The sequence below is a fragment of the Aricia agestis genome, chromosome 5 (genome assembly GCF_905147365.1).
Source record: "Aricia agestis chromosome 5, ilAriAges1.1, whole genome shotgun sequence".
NCBI classification, from domain to species: Eukaryota; Metazoa; Arthropoda; class Insecta; order Lepidoptera; family Lycaenidae; genus Aricia; species Aricia agestis.
The window spans coordinates 14,410,073-14,431,220 of record NC_056410.1 but is presented as its reverse complement, the minus strand read 5'-3'; the positions used below and the strand labels follow the sequence as shown (position 1 = coordinate 14,431,220).

The window sequence follows — 21,148 nt, the reverse complement described above, 5'->3', positions numbered from 1 at the left end:
AGTTCATGTATGTTTTTACTTTTAATTTTATGCACTAGTCCCAGAAGCTGATAGTTGAAGTTACCTAAACCTCAGAGATTTTTAGCATTAATAATGCGGCAAAATGCTCCACGTTAAATGTTTCAACTGCAGCAAGGCTTCGCACAATCAATCACTCTCAAGCTAATTTACGTTCCAGATATACACATTACGTAAAGGTCGAAACAGATGGCGCTACTAGCACTTACAGTAAATAATCCGATCAAAACCCGACATATTGCGCACACCATATCGGAATGTTGACAGAAAAGTTGTCTGAACAAAACTTTTTGTTTTCTGATCGTGCTGGTGCTACCGTCTAGCATGAAAACATTGCAGTAATATATCCGATTAAGAGGATACACCAAGGGAAGAGAAATGAGTAAAAAGTACTTGTAATATCTATTGCTGTCTCCCTTCCCTCCAGCCTCCCCCCGCAGAGCGCGATAGGGACAACTGCAGAAAATCAACGATTCGTTGTCCCCTGATTTCTTCTCCAAAACTTAATCAATTTAAGGACTTTTTGCATTTAAAAATTAAAGCAAGGCTTGAGCTGCAGCTGTGTTCCTATGTTTTATATTTTTTTGTATAATCTAGCCAAATTTGTTTTCTGGATGTTTGAAGACAGCGGAAAATCTGGCCATTTTTTGGGTTTTTGAACGTTCATATCTTTTTTAATAATTAAATTATGAAAAAAAAAAGAAAACATAGGGCTAATAATGGCCAGAGATATTCAGGAAAAAAATTATAACTCTACCGGCATTATCCAGGGAGGAAACAGGGGACAACATTTGTATGGAAAAACGGCTCTAGTTTATCCTCTTAAGGGCGTTCGCTGCGTTGAGCGTGCGCCCGGCGCCGCCACCCGCGAGGCGTGCTTGTTTCATGTCAAGAGCAGCGCTGCGTTGAGCGGGTCAGCCATCACACGATTACTATGGCGAGCGCACGGCGCGGGCGCCCGCGACGGGCAGCCGCGCCGGGCACACGCTCAACGCAGCGAACGCCCTATTGTGCGTCGCTATAAGCTATGCAATAATAATAATATTGGAAAACATAGAATTTGATGACAACTGATTTCTGTTAAAATGTAGTGATTATATTCTCTTTGATTTCTGTAAAAAGAATATTCTGTCAAGCAGAATCATTTTGACAGAATTTTGATCATCAGTATTTTTGACGGAGTACCTTGTCAATATCTAGTAATCTGTGGATAAATTGCAATGTTTACTCAATCATATTTTAGTCGATAAATCATTAAAATGAGATATATTGTTTTACTTTTATATGGTTTTGTGTACGCGAATGGATCTATAGACTACTGCGGGTCGAAAATGTGCGGGTACACAGATGACCATACACTCTGCCAGTATCCAGTAAGTACCCATGTATTAAACACTGGTTTCCTCCAAGAGCAAAAATGCAAGGCTGTTGGTAAATATTGTACACATGTTGTACCAGTTTCGCCGAACGATCCCGCTATACACGTGCGTATATATAGCTTTGGTAATTGGGGGTCCCTAACGTAAAAAACGGCCAAGTGCGAGTTGGACTCGCCCATGAAGGGTTCCACAGTAGCAAATAGGTATCGTGTTTAGGAAATCAAAAATATTTTTTAAAATTTGAATATCGGAATGTTGAATATATTTATAAAAAAAGTAATAGGTACGCTCCACACTCCACAGTATTGTAATACTTAATTATTTTCACAAGTAAGATGGATAGTATTGGGGGGGGGGGTCCGGGTCCGGTCCCCCCCTTATATACGCCCATGCCGCTATAACAAAGGGTAAAACCCATTTCTACCTGCTGAAACCAAACTATTTATATCGGGTCTGGCGACCCCACTGGCTGGCAACTGGTAGGTTCGTGACAGAACGATATCATCTTAACATCCTTGAAACTCCACCCAGCTTGAGTGAACTCTCTCCACCAAGCCAATGCCACAATCTGATGGACTTAAAGTAGATTAAGAAATAAGAGGAATTGTAAACTTGGTACGTGAACAAATTATATAAAAAGCGACATACAAGTGACATGGGCGAAAAGCCCATAGACGATTAAAATTATTTGTAATAAAAAAAACTTAATATCAGCCAGGTCCCGGTCCGTCGTGTTTCGGTTACATCCCAGCGCCATTATCGGGCGACGACAAGGCGCGCGTGCTGGCCAGACTCAACAGGCGACGCGCGGACGCCGCCAGCGGGCTAGCTGGGTTCCCGCCAGCCGGGGATATGATTAAATTGGTACTTTAATTTCATATCTCAGTTCTATACTGATTACGTACGTGTAAGTTTGTCGATGACTGTTATTTTAAAAATAAGGCATTTAAAACTGATCGCACATTTGTCAACACTTTCTAAAATCTGTGGTCAACACCGTACGCGCCGTACGCGTCGAACGTACCGCATGGTACACGAAATTCGGCGCGTACGGTGCGAACGAATGTGGAAGGTTTCACATCATTTGAAATGTGGCGCGTTCGGCGGAGCGTGCTGACTGCTAATAAATGTGCGATCACCTTAATAATTGTTTTACTGCACTATAGGAAGTTTACAAAGGCAGAAGCAGTTGGTACCTAGATATTTATAAAACAAACATAACTTAAGCCAATTCATGAGGAACTATAAAGGCACGCGTCCACGTTAGTTTATTTACTCCTAATCTATGCTTTTGTAATACAGTTGTAAATGAGAGTAACCCACATTCTAGTACTGATAAGACCCCGCTTTCGCGATGGTACATGTAACCTTGTGTCGATTTTACACATTACGTAACAACTTTTTATTGCGTAACAACCAAAAAATGGGTTAAGCGTCACTGAAAGGCAGTCGTGAATCGTGATACCAGTGAAGTGATAAGGAGTAGGTACTTATTCATTGGTGATTAAGGCCGGTTTAAATAGTCAGTACTCAAGATGCGACCCGGTCTCAAGACGCGGTTCGGCTCTGTGATTGGTCCAAATTTTGACAGCCAACCAATCACAGAGCCTGAACCGTGTCTTGAGACCGAGATGCATCTTGAGTACTGACTATTTATACCGGCCTAAGTCACAATGTAGCATTGAGTAGGGACTAGAGTTATCTGACATCTCTGTATGATTCGTGTGATAGAGTCAAACTTAAAGTGGCCCATTCACTATCCTGCATTGCAGTCCGCCGTGCAGTCCGCCGTGGCTGCAAGCCTGCAACTCCATTCACTATCCTGCATAAGCCGGCGGACTGCACGGCGGACTGCCGTGAATGGGCCCTTTACTCGTAACTTTGCTTTCTTGAAACGTTACACCGTCGTGTGCCTATCCTAAATCGTAATACAACGGTGTGTGCGATACATTACAAGTTACAACGTATTCTCTCCATTATTTCAGCGATTTTCTCCATTATTATGAATATTTCAATTGTTTTACATGTAACCCATACAAATACCGTTATTTAATGTTGACTTATAATAGCGGTGGGTAGAGGAGCTGGAGCGAGAAGCCCAGCTCTGGGCCGACCAGTGTCGACCGCCGTCAAGCATAGAAGAGCGTGACTCATGCCGTGATCTTTGTAAGTAAACTTCGGTTCATTGTAAAGGTCTTAGAGAAAACTTTTTGAGGAGCGTTTTGTAGGTATGTTATGTTCTCATAAACTCTTGTTTTACTGTCTCCCAAGTATAGTTAATGATAACTCCCACACCGGTTTCGGTGACGGTGGCTGGTTTCACTGAAACCAGGCTAGTTACGCAGGATTAAGTTTATAGCGCCCAAGTGTGTGCACAGTACACAATAGCACTCTCTATTCCTTTTACTTCTCATAACCCAGTGGGACGGAAGACCGACATGGCGAGAGATCAGGCGCAGGACCGACTTTTTACATGCCCATCCGACTCATGGATCATCTTACTTGTCAGACAATCAGGGGATCAGCCTGCATTGTCCTAACCAAACTTGGAAATAACATGTTTCCAACATGGGAATCGAACCCATGACCTCCGAGTCAAGAGGCACACTCTTAACCACTGGACCACGGAGGCGTTAAAGTTAATGTTGTTAACAATAGAAATAGATTTAAATTAATGTCAAAAGCACTTATTTTCATATTAAACTGTACAATACAAAAAAGAAATCTGATAATATTATATTAGTTTTATTGAGAAATCAAAGAAAAACGCTTTGGAAAGACGAAAGAAAGAAAGACAAAAACTTAAAACACAACAGCTAAGCATGACGCAGAGTCTTGTATTAAGTTGAATCTTAAAAAATGTAGAGATAATAATGAATGGGTTGTAGATTCAATATCAGTGGGTCAATCTGTGGCGTCGGTGGTGGGCGAAGCGCCAGGCCTCCGCCCCGAGACGATGGTCGACATGTGGTTCATGCAGAACAAACACTACCACGGCAATGCCACTGAATATGTAGCGTAAGTTACTATACTCAATATTATAAAGAGGAAAGATTTGTTTGTTTATTCGTATTTCAGTTTTGCCTCCTTGTTACGTATCTTACAAAATCAAAATAATATCAATAATTACACAATTTTTGACCCACAATCGCAAATTCGTAACTATTACTGAGCCTGTTTTTAGGGTTCCGTACCCAAAGGGTAAAAACGGGACCCTATTACTAAGACTTCATTGTCTGTCCGTCTGTCTGTATGTCTCCAGGCTGTAACTCAAGAACGGTAATAGCTAGAGAGTTAAAAATTTCACAAATTGTGTATATCTGTTGCCGCTATAACAACAAATACTAGAAACAAAATAAAATTAATATTTATGGGGGGCTCCCATACAACAAACGTGATTTTTTTTGCCTTTTTTGCTCTATATCAATGATAGCAATGGGTAGGTACTTGAATTTTTCACACAATCCTTAGTTTTATGTGTACTTTAATATTTCAAAATAATATTAATATTAAATAAAAAATTAAGAGGGGCTCCCATTTAAAAATCACAAATTTTGGCCTAATTTTCCTCTATGATGTTACGGAACCCTTCGTGCGCGAGTCCGACTCGCACTTGGCCGATTATGAATTATTAAACTTGGTAGTATACAACAGCGTCGACCACGATGAAGGTAATATGATGGGTAAAAATATTATGCTATCGTCGAAATACGTTTATTAATTTCGTATCTACTTTAAAATAAACTTTTTTAATTTTCTGTAACGTGTCATGTTACCCAGCCCGGTGAGTCCGCACCCGTACTACGGTGACTTCGCGCAACTGGTCTGGGCCGAGACGTTCATGGTTGGCTGTGGACGAAGCAGATTCATGGTATTCAGATAGTGTAAAAATTAATGTCAGCATTCTATTAAGATTTTTACTTATTTGGTATAAGTATGCATCATGAAATTATATTGTGTGTAGAAGAATGTTTTCATACATCTGCTGTTAAACTATAATTCTCCCAAACTCTACAAGAACCACCCCGTGGCGGAAACATAATTGTATGATAATTATAAGTTATAAGTTATAACTTAGCTCTGATACAGTGGTAGGGGTTCGTGAGCTGAAAGTCGTTACGGTACCAGAATAGTTGATACCTAGGCAAGTGGCGGACCTACGTAATTTGGTCGGATTATGTCTGGTTAATGTCAATAGTGTTTTATCGGTTGAGCTTGACAAAACCCCACGAAATTATTAATTACGTAGGTTCACCATCTGCCTATGAATTTTGTTACACTATTTTCTAGGTTGTATTACCTACACATTGTGACATACGAATGTCTTTAGACAACAAAGGGCAACCGTCATCGCAGCGTGGAGCGACTGGTGTGTAACTTTGCGCCACGCGGGCCGGTACAGTCGCGACCGCTGTGGACCATCAACCAACCGGCTGGCGACTGTCCCCATAGAGCACTGCCTGATCCGGACTACATCGGACTCTGTTCCTACCGTTAGTATGACAAAAGTAATTAGGAACCTCGTTTTAAAAAAAATCTATGCAAACACGTGCCAGACTTATTTGTCAGTTTTGTTTTGAAGATTTAAATAAGAAGAGCGAGATACACAGTAGGTATTATGACGTAACAATCCGTGATGAGACCTTATGTTCATTGCCCAGCTGTTTGATTCTGTAATTGCTTAGTCACTTTAGTAAAGTTGTATACTTTAAAGAAAACGAACAAGTGGGAATGCAGTACCTTTTCTAACGTTTCAGAACTTGATCAATCTGAATTTTACTCTGAAAACATGGATGCCGAAGAAATAGCAAAAAACGTATTGCTCGATGTAATTATGCAGCTAGAAAGTTACAATATTGTGAATAACATCGGAACTTTAGATGAGATGTACTTAACTAAACTAGCGGCCGTCACACATGAAGATTCAGTAGCTACTGAAGCATACGCTTCTATGAAGAAAAGAAACATTGTTGTGCAAGCACCAGATACCAATAATATTGTTAGAAGTTACATGCACACGACTGAAAGAAATGAGCCTGAGTTCCTTGGCCGCCCGAAATCATATGATGTCGAAAAACTAAATAATGTCACGCTTGCAGCAAAAATTGGTAATGAAATTTTATGAACTAAAATGAAATAATCATGTTCTACACACGATGCACAAAATCAAATATTTTATTGCAGATACTAATGGCGCAGATATTATTAACAATGAAATAGAAAACGGTCATGATATCAGTGATTTATCTGAAAAGCTAGATGAAAATTCGAAGACAACGATATCACAAAATAGAGTTACTAATGGTGATTGAAATCTATGAAACATTTTCCATTAATAATAATGCGAATCATACTTTATATTGTGTTATATTTTATGGATTATTAAATTTACAGGAACAACTACACCGAATTTTTCTTCATTAATCCTAAATGATAACAACGAAGTGGGAAATTATTCAGAATTGTTAGCATTATTATCCGAAGAACTATTCAATTTTACGGAAGCTGAATTGTACAATTTGAGTGTCGCTGATGAAAAAACTATTGATCATTTTTTATCAAATCGTAAGTGAAAGGAAAAGAAGTCATCAAATACGAATCGCCTATTAATTCGAGAAAATATTAAGCAGCAAAAAGTGTCCTTTTAGGACTTATAAGTTTAGTCACAGAATAGATAATAGTACAAGTAGTTTAGTTTAATGACAAATCGACACTTCCTTACTAATATTATAAATGCGAAAGTGTGCTTGTCTCAGACGTGGGAGAGCCATGCTTTGGAACGAATGGGCCGGCTCGACCGGAGAAATACCACGTTCTCACAGAAAACCGGCGTGAAACAGCGCTTGCGCTGTGTTTCGCCGAGTGAGTGAGTTTACCGGAGGCCAACCAATCCCCTACCCTATTCCCTTCCCTTCCCATCCCTACCCTCTCCTATTACCCTATTCTCTTTTAAAAGGCCGGCAACGCACCTGCAGCTCTTCTGATGCTGCGGGTGTCCAAGGGCGACAGAAGTTGCTTTCCATCAGGTGAAAAAAAAAGTTGCTTAACCGATTTGTCTGAAAATTGTTATGGTGATAGTTTGAATCCCGGGAAAGGACATAGGATACTTCTATCCCGAAAAAATGTACGGTTACCGCGTAATTATCGAATTTTGGCTCAACGGAGTTGCGGGCGTCATTCATCTTGTTTGTAAATATTCATTTTTTAACAGCGGAGATGGCTCGGGATCTACAAGCAGCTTTGCAGCGGATGGAAGAGAAATTAGCGAAAAAATCAGACAACGATAAAGTAAGTAGTTTTAAGTAATTTTCTAGGGAATTTACTTTATTTGAGAGAGAGAGACGTTTAAGAGTAATATGTCTTAATTACTATTATGTTTTTTTATTGTGATCATACTGGTTGTAGGTTATAATAATATAATAATTATATCTATGCACGCTCCACACCACGTCAGTCTAGCTAAGTACCTGAAGGACTTGTGTTACGGGTGCGAGACAACGGAAATATATTTAATACTTTAATGTTATACATATAATCAAAAAATGTATTATATCAAACATAATATATTTAATCCACATCCAATACCCAGGAACATTGAAAACTTTTTGTTCCGTCGTCGGGATTCGAACCCGCGACCCCCGGCTTGCGCCACCAACGCGCCACCAACTGAGCCACAGAGGTCATGCTTTATGGTTACATGTAGAAAGCCTAAAGATGTATTACTATTTACAAAAATCTGTGCTAAAAAGATTTTACCAATAAGTATGTAATTTGGGAAAATATGAGGCTATAATATAATTCTATTTTGTAATTTAGATGCGTCGCGATATACGTCGTATGGAGGAGGAAGTCAACCCGAAATTGTTGAAGGAGATTGAACGAAACAAAACCATAGAAAGAGGACCCGTGATGAATATGGTGTTGAAATATGTGCCGTATCTGAAATCGTACGAGGAAACGCTTATGGGTACTAACAAAGGATTTTCAGTACATTATGTTGCCCTTGGAATGTACCAATTTTATTTACTACATTTTACAATGTCGATATTTTATTTTTCATATTTCATGAAGATTTTTAAAATAAAATATTAAATTACTTACGATTTTATTTATTTTAAAGCATAATGATAAAATGAGAGAAGTCTTTTAAAGAGCAACCAGAAAGCAAGAACCAAAGCAGAGTATACAGAAAAAAAAATACATTTTACAGGCGTAATTTTAAATGCTAACATTAGAACAATTCAAGGTTTTTTTAACATAATTACTAATCAGTTTTAAAAGCTTATACTGTGAGTCATCTTCAATAAGTTCATACAGTGTCATTGAATCACAAATCCAATAAGTTTAGTAAACAGAACGACCTGAAAAGACAGTGGTCTGTTGTTACATTTATAATGGTAATGACTTTCGGTCATCGACGCCTAACTCATGCCTTATTTCGATTACTAAAACCTCATTTCGACTTTCATACTATGGTAATAGGGTTCAAAGGACCTTGTCGGGGATTGGCCATAGAGAAACACAATATTTCCTATATTTGGCTGCTGGCCAGTTTGTTGCGTGTAGCCGCTCGCGGCGGCCGTAGCGCGTAGAGCCTTCGTAGCACCGCTATGAACTTTTGTTACTGAGTGGTTGTTTATTGGTTGTAAATAAGCTGTAATAGTACTAAATTGTAATCCTACTTATTATTATAAAGGCGAAAGTTTGTTTGGATGTATGGATGTGTGGATGTGTGGATGTGTGGATGTGTGGATGTATGGATGTTTGTTACTCTTTCACGCAAAAACTACTGAACTGATTTTAATGAAACTTTACAATAATATAGCTTATACATCAGAATAACACATAGGCTACAATTTTAACCTACTTTCAAAATGGGGGAGGTGTTATGTTCGTTTTCTTATGTTCAACGATTACTCCGCCGTTTGTTAACCGATTTTCAAAATTTTTCTTTTGGTATATAGGGTATCATCCCAATTTGGTATTATATTCACAAAAGTGGTGATCTGATGAAGGATCCATAAGTAATCGAGGGAACTCCTCAAAATGTATGGGGAAACATGTGGTGACTTCGGTTTCGAGAGAAGTATTCTAAGTATATGCTACAAACAAGTAAGATTTTGCACCGAGGTATACCTGGTATAACGTGGTTCGGAAGGTGCTGAGAGAACTCCTGATTCTTTATAGATACAAGTTTGGGAGTTTCGGCGTTGTTTTAAGAACGGAAAGCATATGCTACTATGCAAATTACATTCATAATCATCATCATCACTACCATAATATTATACCATGCATCGTCCCATGATTATGAGCCTTTTCATATATTTGGCACTTATATAGAGTAGACCACGTGAAAGGAGTATTTATAGCTATTTTTATTTGAAAATGTACGGTTTCTGTGAAATTCCTAATTTTCGCGGGCGAAGCCGCGCGGGACAGCTAGTAAATAATAATTATTAAATCCATTATAATTTGTAAAGTTACAATAACATAATAATATAATGCTATTATTTTTTTGTTGTAAATCAATAATACATTTTTTAATTTTTTAACATAATTACTTGAAATAACTTTTTACATTTTTTATACTTAGTTTTAGATAAATGTTGCCCATAACTTACTTTAGTTATGCGTAAAGTACACATAATATAACGTATTTTACTTTATTTAACAGTTTATTGTGCACAGCAAACATTTACAAATACAAAGATAGACGCGATAGACAAAGGTACTGCTTATTTCTAAAATAAATTTCTTACAGCAGCTTGTGATAAAAATTATCAAACTCTCTCAAAATTCTATGAGAACTCCTACACCAAATTAATTTACCTAAATCAGTTCAGCGGTTTAATGATGAATCGTAAAGAGGCAGCAGGCAGTAATTTTATTGTCAATTTAAAATCGTCTGATAAACCAATTGGATAATATAAATTTTATTAATTACATGTTAATTATATATTATTAATTACACAGATTACACTTAATAAAGCTAGTTATAGCTTTTTGACCGAGCTTTGCTCGGTATTCGATAAAACACGAATAAAATGACATTTTCTAAAAATGATTCCTAGCTAGATCGATTTATCGCCCCCGAAACCCCCTATATATACTAAATTTCATGAAAATCGTTGGAGTCGATTCCGAGATTCCAATTATATATATACAAGAATTGCTCATTTAAAGATATAAGATTTTATTATCATTACTCATTTCACTGGAATCAGATACGATCACATTAACAAACTTTTGTTTCATTTTATGCAACACCATTCAATGTTACAAAATTAGTTGAAAGTTCCATTCATACATTGCTGGTAATCAAGATAACGTGACAAAGGATGGACGAAGCATCTGGGTCAACGGAAGCGTCACGGTCGTGGTTCCGAAAGTCCGATGACGTGAAAATAGAGATCGGCTTCGGCGTGCCGCTGGGCGCCATGTCGGCTCACCCTGTGTTCCACTCCGCCTGGGATATAGGATGGTGAGTACCTGCAACTGTCATGATGAGATCGGCTTCGGCGTGCCGCTGGGCGCCATGTCGGCCCAACCCGTGTTCCATTCCGCCTGGGATATAGGATGGTGAGAACCTGTGACTGTCATGATGAGATCGGCTTCCGCGTACCGCAGTGCGCCATGTCAGTTCACCCCGTGTTCCACTCCGCCTGGGATATAGGATAGTGAGTACCTGCCACTGTCACGAAGAGATCGGCGTGCTTTTTTTTCAGCCCACTCCATGTTCCACTCCGTAATATAAGATGGTGAGTGCCTGCGACTGCGACATTGTGGTTAATAGGCCATAAGCGCCTATTTCCAAAGAGAATGTCATATACTACGTAACACTATTTCCGTAATTCATGACTATAAATTATTGTATGAACAACAACTTATGCAAAATTTTTCCATACCATCGTTATTCAATTTACGAGTACCTATAAACACACATGGTATGTAATTATTTTCTGAGGTAGAAATATACGACCTTAGAAAATAATTATTATAGCATTGTGGCTTGCGCCCTCGTAAGATTTAATACTGATATTTTTTTATTAAATAAGGGGGCAAACGAGCAAACGGGTCACCTGATGGTAAGCAACTACCGTCGCCCATGGACACTCGCAACATCAGAAGAGCTGCAGGTGCATTGCCGGCCTTTTCTTGAAGGGGAATACGCTCTTTTCTTGAAGGTTTGCAGGTCGTATCGGTCTGGAAATACTGCTGGTGATAGTTAATTCTAGAGTTTTACAGTGCGCGGCAGAAAGTTACGCGAAAAACGCACTGTGGAAGACTGTGATATGTTTTTAAGGGTTATTTTTCGCCTGATTCGTTTACGGCCGTTCCCAATATTTGATCTATCTCTGGTTTTGCCCTACTAGAGATAGGAATAGCTCACATTAGACATTAGAGACATATATTTTATGTCAATTCAATGTTATAGTTTGTGCGTTTTATGATGATATGCGTGACACATTATAATTGACAATAGTAGGGAAGTTACCTAACAAAAATTAATCGATAGTTTAAAAATATCGAATCACATCGTAAAGGAATTGCAATCGAAATTATCAATGTCGTACTGACATTTCAGTGGTGCCGGCGATTTAAGATGGCCGCCCTTTTTTATCGATTTGATTTCGATTCAACAGAGTCAATCTCTATTAACATAAGTTCCGTTTCATGCATAATATGACATTTTTCAAATGTTTTCGTAACAGTAATTTTATACTCCTTTATACAGTTAATATTTATAATTTTTATTAATAAGTTAGCATTTAGCATCTTTTCATTTTTATTCATTTACAATTATAGGAAACATTTGTTTTTGTAGATGAATTATAATTTATTACATTTTGTTTTTTTTTTGTTTTCTTGTAAAAAAAAACCCGTAGCAAGGAACATGAAAACTGTCACCCATATCATCTTAGAACGCACAAACTATAGCTGCGATAGGTTGTAGTCAAACCAGAGATAGATTGAATATTGGGAGCGGCCGTAAGACACCTAATTTTTCATTTATTTGACAGAATTAAATTACATATTTTACTTAACATAGTGCAGCATCTTCAATAAAATATAATGTAAAGTTATATGTATTTTGTCTTGTCTCTTTTTTCGATTTCTCTAGATTCGAAAAATTCGAACTCTCTCCTTTTTTGCGACTAGCGGTGAATTTATAATTCATCGAACAATATATTAGTATGTACTTAGTTTCTGAATAATTTTAAATGAACATAAAGTAACATGCAAATGGAAATTTCTTCGTCAAATTAAATTACAAAGTTACTTGAATTAATGAAACCTTTTTATTAAATTTAAAATTTAAAAGGAGCTTAGCATTCATTCACACCACCTAGCCCAGTACAAATTATACTAATTGAAATAGTACTGTCTAGACAGCAGACGCATACATTGTGTTATTATTAAACGTAAAAGCCATAGTAATTGAAGCCATGAACAATCGATTTTGTAAATTACGGATACTTCTATGGTACTAACTATCATCCTTAACTTTTGAATATGAGTAATTTTCATTATCATATTATACACGGTGTAACAAAACTAAGTGAAAATACTTTAGGGTGTGTATGTGTTCCTCGTAAAGAGTTTACTGTGAAAGTGGCGGCGCTGAAATACCAATTTTTTTGTGATTTGTATGGACAAATGGGCAAGCACCCCAGCGTCACGAGTTTCCCCATACAAAAGTAAAAAAAAATGCTCTGTGAGCGCTACTACTTTTACACTTTAAAGTGAACTCTATACACGGGACTGATACACACCCTTAAGTCTTATCCCTTAATTTAGCTTAACTTACTGAGTAATTAGCTTGTTACTAGCTACAAGCTACAAGTTTGATTACATCTCAGGTACGCAGTTAGCTTCCCGATAACCGAAACAAATGCTTACTATCTATTTGGTAATGGATTTGTGGAATTATTGAACTATACGATTTAGTACTAGAGTAAAAATGCTCTAGTACTCAACGGAAAACGTAGGTCTAATAAAATTTGTGTTGACCTCCTGAATAGATTTAACAACGCCTACAGTATGTCATAGTCCACATTTTATTACATTTGCCAAGGAGATGGACTGACGATTATTTCAATAGGACAAATTGGTGCGTGGGCTCTCTCGTTATTTGATTTGCTCTTGACACGTCGTATTCAGACGTCCTTTTGGTAATGAAACTGTAATATGCATTGCGTGGGCCTAAGTGGCATTTGGATTGTTGTATGTGTATACTGTATCATCTTCATCGAGTTTTGCAAAAGACTATTGACTTACAGAAGCGTAGACATGAGGATTGAGGAATGAGGATGTACCTACCGTAAATGTATACTAGGTATATGAGGGTTTCTCGTTTTCTCTGTTAGACTAGCTTTTTAGAGCCTTTGACCGCTTGAAATAACAACAATGTGTGTAGAATCGTGAAAATATGACGCTTACATCAATACGTGTGTGTAAGGATTTAGCATGTGCGGAGACAGCGGATCATCTATCAGTGATGGATTAAGACTACTTGATGCCCTAAGCAATCCATGCCTGTGGGCCCCAACATCAGTTTTTTCCTAGAAACTTTTTTTGGTGTGGTTTTTGGTGACGTGAGAGTGTGACGTGATGCCCTAAGGATGAATATTTTGTGCTTCTTCTGGTGCCCCCTCAGACGTGATGCCCTATTGCTTAATTTGGTTAAGGGTTAATCCGTTACTACCATCTATCAATCGACAGTTATGAGTCAATTTAATTATTAGCTATTTATTATGTAGTCAATATTCGGCAATTCTCAGAAAGGGTGACACCAAAATTATAATGTGAACATCACTAATTAATATTTATTTGACCTACATGTTGATTACCTGAACAAGGACAATAAAATATAATTACCCCAAAATCCTTGTCCTCAAATAAGTAACAAGTTAATAACATACTATCTACCCCAATATATGAGGGGTTCAATGACCCAAGTACAGTGTCTAGTCACTGACCTTTGACACAGTTTAGCTCAAGTTTACTTACATTGAAAGGACGAACTAAGTTTAGGAAGTCGATAAGTATGTCTATTTTGAAAGCGTAAAGGCCTATTTTCTGGTTTGTAGGCTCATTGAATTTTTATTTCAGTTTTTTTTTATGCTTATACAATACAGATAAGTAAAAAGTTTATTGGTTCTTGTAAGCATAGGAACTTTGCTTAGGTACCATTTATTAATAATAAAACCTTTATTTTTCCAAAATTAGGAACTATTGGGCATAAATTGGGTTTGCCACTTTGTCAAAGTATTCTCTACTAAAGAAACTAAAAATGGACGATATTTTGCATCTTTCCCGCGTATAGTATGCGAAAATTTCCGAACTCCATGTTTCCGAAGGTTACTCATGTTGATGAAAAAGAAGGTCAATAAGATATTTTTATTTTTACTGCTATGAAAACCAAAGAATTTGAGCTCTATCTCGTGTATTCAAGACCCAATTCACAATGACAGGAAATAAGGAGTTTGGTTGGCTCGGTAGTTATTAGTACAAATCGTTTCCGCAGACTCGTCGTCATGGCAACGGGCACAAAACAGAGCTGTCAAATAGCACACATTTCACCCCGGTTCAATAACATTTTGTGACACACTTTTAAAATAAATAACCGAAAATTGTTCCAATGTTACACTCAAGTTAAAGTTCACAAGTTATACAATTATACATATGCTTATTCGATCAATTAGGTTAATAAACACAATGGATTTTGGTTTTGGAAACTCATTTTACCCCGCTGTAGGTGGGATTAGCCAATTCTTTCGCAATGATCCATTCTTCGGGTATGTTTCAACGTTTTGTAAGAAAACTAGCAGCTAGGTAGTAAAGTTGCCTACTTTACTACCTAGCTGCTAGTTTTCACATAGCTAGTATCACGGAGCTAATATATTAGCTCCGTGGCTAGTATTTAGTAGATAGGTATAACGTAAGGTTTTTTTTGGCGAACCTCATATTTCCATCTATCTCCTGTGTCGCCAGGATTTACAGCAATATCCAACTACGAAAACTTTGATATCAGACATGCTAAATCTATCTTTAGGCTTGCAACGAAATTAATCAGGATAAAATAGGAGGAGTAGAAAGTAAAATAAAATGCAAGCGTTTTCTAAAATTATATTCTTTTGCTTTGCAGTCCAAATTCAGGGTTCCACCATATGGCAAGAATGATGGATCGAATGATGGCAGAGAGCCTTCAACCATTCGGTTACGCCAGAATGTCAACAACAAGAGACGAAAACAAGAGACCCAATAAAGAAAATCCACCGAGAGATGGAGTAAGAACTTCTAGAAGTGACACTAGAAAGGTAGCGCCAAAAAATCCAAATACCCATGTTGCTAACGGGACAAGACATCTTCCAACTCAAGGTAAGGTCTTAAAAGTCAATAAAACATTTTAATTAATTAATAACACCAGATAGATAAGTAATGCATCAACTTTTTACAGTTGTCAGACCTACGCCAGTAAATAATTTCCAAGAGAAATCTGGTGATAGTTCTAAACCAGCAGATCCGACTACAGAGAAATGGGCGGGGACTCTGAGAAGACGTGATCCAGAGTTACAGCCTACACTCCCGTCAATCGTTTCCAGGAAAACTTCGTCATCGACGTCACTAGGTAGCGCCAGAAAAACTAGATCTGTCGACAGAGTACCGAGACGTCGTTTGGTGCCTTTGAAGCAAATGTTACGTAAAGGAGACTTATCGGGAGAAGGGGATGTTGCATTATTAGAGAAGGATGAAAGAGTTTTCGATCCCTCTGGCTATGAATTGCATCTGGTTGAAACTCTTGAGAGGGATATACTTCAGAAGAATCCAGACGTTCGCTGGAGGGATGTTGTCGGTTTAGACGAGGCTAAAGCTGTATTGCAAGAAGCGATGGTGCTGCCTATCGTTATGCCAGACTACTTCAAGGTAAGAAATTATTTGAGTCCAGTTTCGCGTTTAGTAACAAAAATATTGAAGTATAGGAAAAATCATAATCCAACGGGTTTGTCCACACTGCGAATTTTAACCGCGTGGATTTTTCTCGCAATTCTGTAACACATTGAATCTTTTGAGAGTGTCCACACTGCCGATGAAAAAATTCGCGATAATACTATCGCAATATACATTGCCAGGCGCGGTCCAAAGGGGGGGGGGGGGGGGCGTCACAATGGACACGACCCCCCCCCCCCCCAAATCTAAGGTCAAATTGAAAAATCTCAAAATCTTGCCAAATAATAATTTAAGGTTTCAAGTTATCCTTTATCAGCGATATTTTTTTTTGTGTGACTCCCTCCAAAACTTCATGCTGCGACCGCGCCTGTATATTGCGCGGTGAAAATTCGCAGAGCGGACGGGGCCTTACACAATAATTATTATGCATTATATAATACTAGCTAAGAATACAACACGAAAAACGTAATTAACCCTCCAGCCGTCTGAATGTGTTTTTTAAGGTTGCGTTAACCTATTTAATGGAGCAGCGATTTGCGTGACCGATACGAATTTGACCATTCATACACTACACATAATAATTCTTCAAAAAATAGCGTCGTAAGGAAAGTGGGCCAAATGAGTGTTATTAAGGATAAGGTTGATTGCTGTACGAAACACATGAAAGAGTTTGGAAGTGTCAGCTCAAGGTTTTGTAACGTCATAAAAATATACCCATTGTAACGCTAAAATTACCTGGTATATCAGTCCTACCTTCAGAATTAGTGTCTAAACACACCATGCCGTAGTTCCGCGGCGGAAATTCCGCATGATTACGTTAGCAATGTCAAACGCATACAATATAACGCGATGGAATTTCGGCACGGTGTGTCATCCGTAATTTAAAATTCATTGCAGGCGGAATCAAGCCGAACTTCCGCTGCGGAAATTTAGCATAGTGTGATCTTTATACGGTAACGGAAACTCCTTTGTAAAAGAAAAGCTTTTTAGTACCTTTGAATGGTAATAATGGAAGGACTCGTAAAACATTGAAAGTCTCAAATCTCGTATTATAAATTGCGGACACATTAAATGTGATGAAGGAGTTTGTAACATACATGATAACTTTCCGTCCAGGTTAGTGATAGTGTTTTTCTGTCCAGGGCATTCGTAGACCCTGGAAAGGCATTCTCCTGACTGGCCCCCCCGGTACCGGCAAGACGTTGCTGGCTCGAGCGGTCGCGACGGAGTGCCGCACCACCTTCTTCAACGTCTCCTCCGCAACACTCACCTCCAAGTATCGCGGTGACTCCGAAAAGCTCGTGAGGCTGCTCTTTGATATGGTAATTTGTTATTACTTCAAATAGGTAAATGCAGCTAAAGTTGGAATTTTGGTATACTCCAGTAAAATTTTCCATAATAAAATTGCACAGTGCTCTTAGCATGTCTAAAGTGAGCAGTGGTCCATTAATTGCTTGGTCAGGTCAGGTAAACCCAGAATTTAAGATACCTGAATTGGACATAGGGATATTAATAGGGATGATGACAAGGTCAAAGATTAGTGATTTCTTAATATTTGTATATTTGTATACCAATCGATAACTTATGCAATTAAAAGCAACTTTTGTAATGAAACCACTTTCATAAACGCAATATTTAATATACCTATCGAACAAAGTTCTCTCCCGATGCGTACAAACTACGAGTGACGTCAGTCTTTCGTAGCACTTTGTATGGAGCGTTTCGGGCAGGTCTATTTTATGAGATGTTTGAATTGTCATATCTTGGTGAATTTTTAAGCTATCAGAGTCATTCAGCGATGTGTCTATTTTTAAGGGTCTTTCAATTACCAATAAGAAAAAAAATAGTCACCAAGCCATTATAACAAAGTACATGTCGCTACTATTTTCCTTATGTTGTTCTTGACTTTTGAAATCCTGCATTATAGATTGAAGCTAATCCAAAACACTAATTTGTAGGCTGCCTTCTACTCTCCCAGCACTATATTCATAGACGAAGTGGACTCTCTGTGCGCCATGAGAGGAGCGGACTCGGAGCACGAAGCGTCGCGCCGGTTCAAAGCAGAACTATTGATACAGATGGATGGACTAGCAGCAGCTTTGTAAGCAAACTTTTAAATATAACATAAATAATATTCATAAGCATTGCTTAAAAATCTGTTGTGTAAATAGTGCTTGATAAAATCATAATTTGACTAAGCAATCTCTAGTACTTAAGGAAAGTAGAATTCCTTATGAAACTCAAGTAAACTCAAAAAGTTACCTCTACAAGTCTAGTTTATCTATTCGCCACGGTGTCATAAGAGCACACAAATAAAAAATAATGGAAATTGTTTTAGCAATGAAGAAAAAGTCATCATGGTGTTGGCGGCCACCAACCATCCTTGGGATATTGATGAAGCCTTCAGAAGGAGGTTTGAGAAAAGGGTGCATGTCGGTCTGCCTGATGGTTGGTATAAAACAGTGTTTACAGCAGCAAAATAATTAAACGCCTCTTCCATATTATGATTGCATTTAAAAGTACATTTATTTATTAGAGGAATCAAGAGCCAAGCTGCTGCGTCTCTGCCTGCGAGAGGTGGTTCTGGCTGAAGACGTCAATCTCAAAGAGATGGCCACGAAACTGGAGGGATATAGCGGCTCCGATATCAGCAATCTTTGCAGGTACGAAGATACATAACTATATGGTAGGAGGTATTTGTGTATAGATATCTGCACATAACTTGCGATCGAGTTGTACTGCTTTTGGCATCGTCAGTGAATGATGTATATTTTGCATTCCTGCTTAATTCTTTTTAATGTTTATTTTCAATTTTACTTAATTATTATTCTACTCGAATCCAACTTTTCTGCTGTATTTTACATATCGATTCTATATGCTTATCACAAACTTCTTTTTAATAGGGATGCAGCAATGATGACAATGAGAAGAAAGGTAGCCGGAAAAAGTCCGGACCAAATCAGACGCCTCAAGCGTTCTGAACTTGAGGCACCGGTGTCCAAGGAAGATCTTCTAGCGGCCATGGAGAAGACCAAACGCACAGTGACGTCAGCTGACCAGGCCAAATACACAACCTGGATACAGAAGCACGGCTGCTCCTAGCATAGGGCCAAAGCGCTGCGTGCGCTGCTCCAGCGACTGAAATGCTCGTGAATAAAAAAATGAAAATTCAAAAAGACTTTGGAATGACATTTTAGCGCAGATAGTGAAAACCTTCTTACCCCAAAATAGGTTGTGTCGAGTGTTCTATAGAGTACATAGTGTACGATATATAACTTTATAACTTTACATTTTTGTTACTTTTTTGTAGATTTTTCTTGTTCCTTAGACTATTAGGTATATGCTTGGCTAAGCTAGGCTCCTACAAGTCTGAGTTCACGATATAAATATGTTTTTATTTGTGAACTAAAAATTCAGTCACACAGCACACTGTATTAAGTATTTAAGTACCATCGAGGTAATGTAAGCTTTTGTTCAGCTTGCTTCATTCAGCACACTGTTTAAGTACCATCGAGGTAATGTAAGGTTTTGTTTAGTAGGTAATGTAATGTTTTTGCATCATTTTTAATGTAGAAACAATTACTGCCAATACTGATTCTGTCCAGTGCTTACAAATATAAAGTAATACAAGTTATAAATTCTCATTGTTTGTTCTGCAAATGATCGAAGAATTTTAAATCCGTCTTTTTTACTAGGAATATTAGGTTAATAGGGAGGTATTATAGATCCTACTTAAAGCTATTTCATTTCATGCGGGCATTTCGTAACGACGTTACGAAATTAAGTAAAACACATTGTTTTATATTATCATTTTATTAAAGGAATGGTGTCTTTAAAATGGTGTAATGAAAATTGAATTATGTACAGATTAACAGAGTTGCATCATACGATCTCAAAAATTTAATTCCTTCAAAGATAATATGCTTCATAAGGCCACAATTTGGTCCAAATTACACTTCGTAAATGATTTTTCTAATTAACATCTATTTACTGATTACGTTTTGTAGCAAGCAGTAGATCTATATTTAAAAACTATTAAATACAGCTTAAATTCTAAGGCTTACTTGCGCCAATCTGTTTAAGGGTTACTCTAAGTTAAATATAATTAAATTTATGTCATCTTTATCGATCCTTGCACTTATGAAAGAGATGACATGATTTTAACCCACGGTTAACTTTAACTAGATCCATGCATGTGGGCTGCTAGCATATTATATCATTATTATGTAACTGATATCATTAATATATTATTTTGGATACTCAATTAGGTCGTCAAATATGAAACTTCTTTATGAACATGATTATTTACTAGTCTTAGGGCCTGGCCGGATAGGCTATCCATAACTTATCTGACAGATTCTCCATACTCTATCTGTCAAGTTAAGTTGGGATAGTCTATCCGGCACTTATCAGGAAGTGGTGAAACAGACCCTCAAAATTGCATACATTACAGAGAGGAACATTAAAAGTGTTGGTATGAATAAGATATTATAGCATAGAGAAAATTATAATAAATTATTATAAAAAATCTAACATTGTTTAGTTGAATATTACTTATCTAAGATGTTGTGTGTCAATGTTTTTATGTATAATCACCTTTAAAATTTTATACCAATTTTAAAATAAAGATAAAATTGTGTAAAATGTTTTATTTGCATTTTTTAAGCGGCTAGAAAATGATATAGATAGCAAAAGCATTCAAAATACTAAGAAAGCCTTAGAAGAGTGAAAAAACTTTTCTTTATGTTTTCAAAGATTGAAGAGATCGTTATGCGAAAATATTAATGAAATTATCTACA

At 37.5% G+C, this 21,148-nt stretch overlaps 1 protein-coding gene across 1 annotated transcript; it reads left to right on the top strand.

Annotated features, from left to right (window-relative positions):
* Positions 1-1,241: 1,241 nt before the first annotated feature.
* LOC121727126 lies at positions 1,242-19,525 on the top strand. The gene is made up of 19 exons (XM_042114804.1): positions 1,242-1,391; positions 2,112-2,261; positions 3,467-3,563; positions 4,286-4,415; positions 5,178-5,268; positions 5,728-5,890; positions 6,155-6,505; positions 6,582-6,701; positions 6,792-6,962; positions 7,609-7,685; positions 8,214-8,407; positions 10,729-10,878; positions 15,547-15,779; positions 15,859-16,325; positions 17,492-17,671; positions 18,308-18,450; positions 18,688-18,797; positions 18,886-19,012; positions 19,253-19,525. Exons 1-19 carry the CDS (start codon positions 1,278-1,280, stop codon positions 19,449-19,451), a joined length of 3,267 nt encoding a protein of 1,088 aa, XP_041970738.1. The 5' UTR covers positions 1,242-1,277; the 3' UTR covers positions 19,452-19,525.
* Positions 19,526-21,148: the final 1,623 nt, after the last annotated feature.

Coding starts and splice junctions, on each gene's coding strand:
- LOC121727126 (XM_042114804.1), top strand. CDS start 1,278: ATGAGATATATTGTTTTACTTTTATATGGTTTTGTGTACGCGAATGGA. Junction 8,408..10,728: donor CATTATGTTGCCCTTGGAAT/GTACCAATTTTA, acceptor CAAGATAACGTG/ACAAAGGATGGACGAAGCAT. Junction 18,451..18,687: donor GATGGACTAGCAGCAGCTTT/GTAAGCAAACTT, acceptor AAATTGTTTTAG/CAATGAAGAAAAAGTCATCA.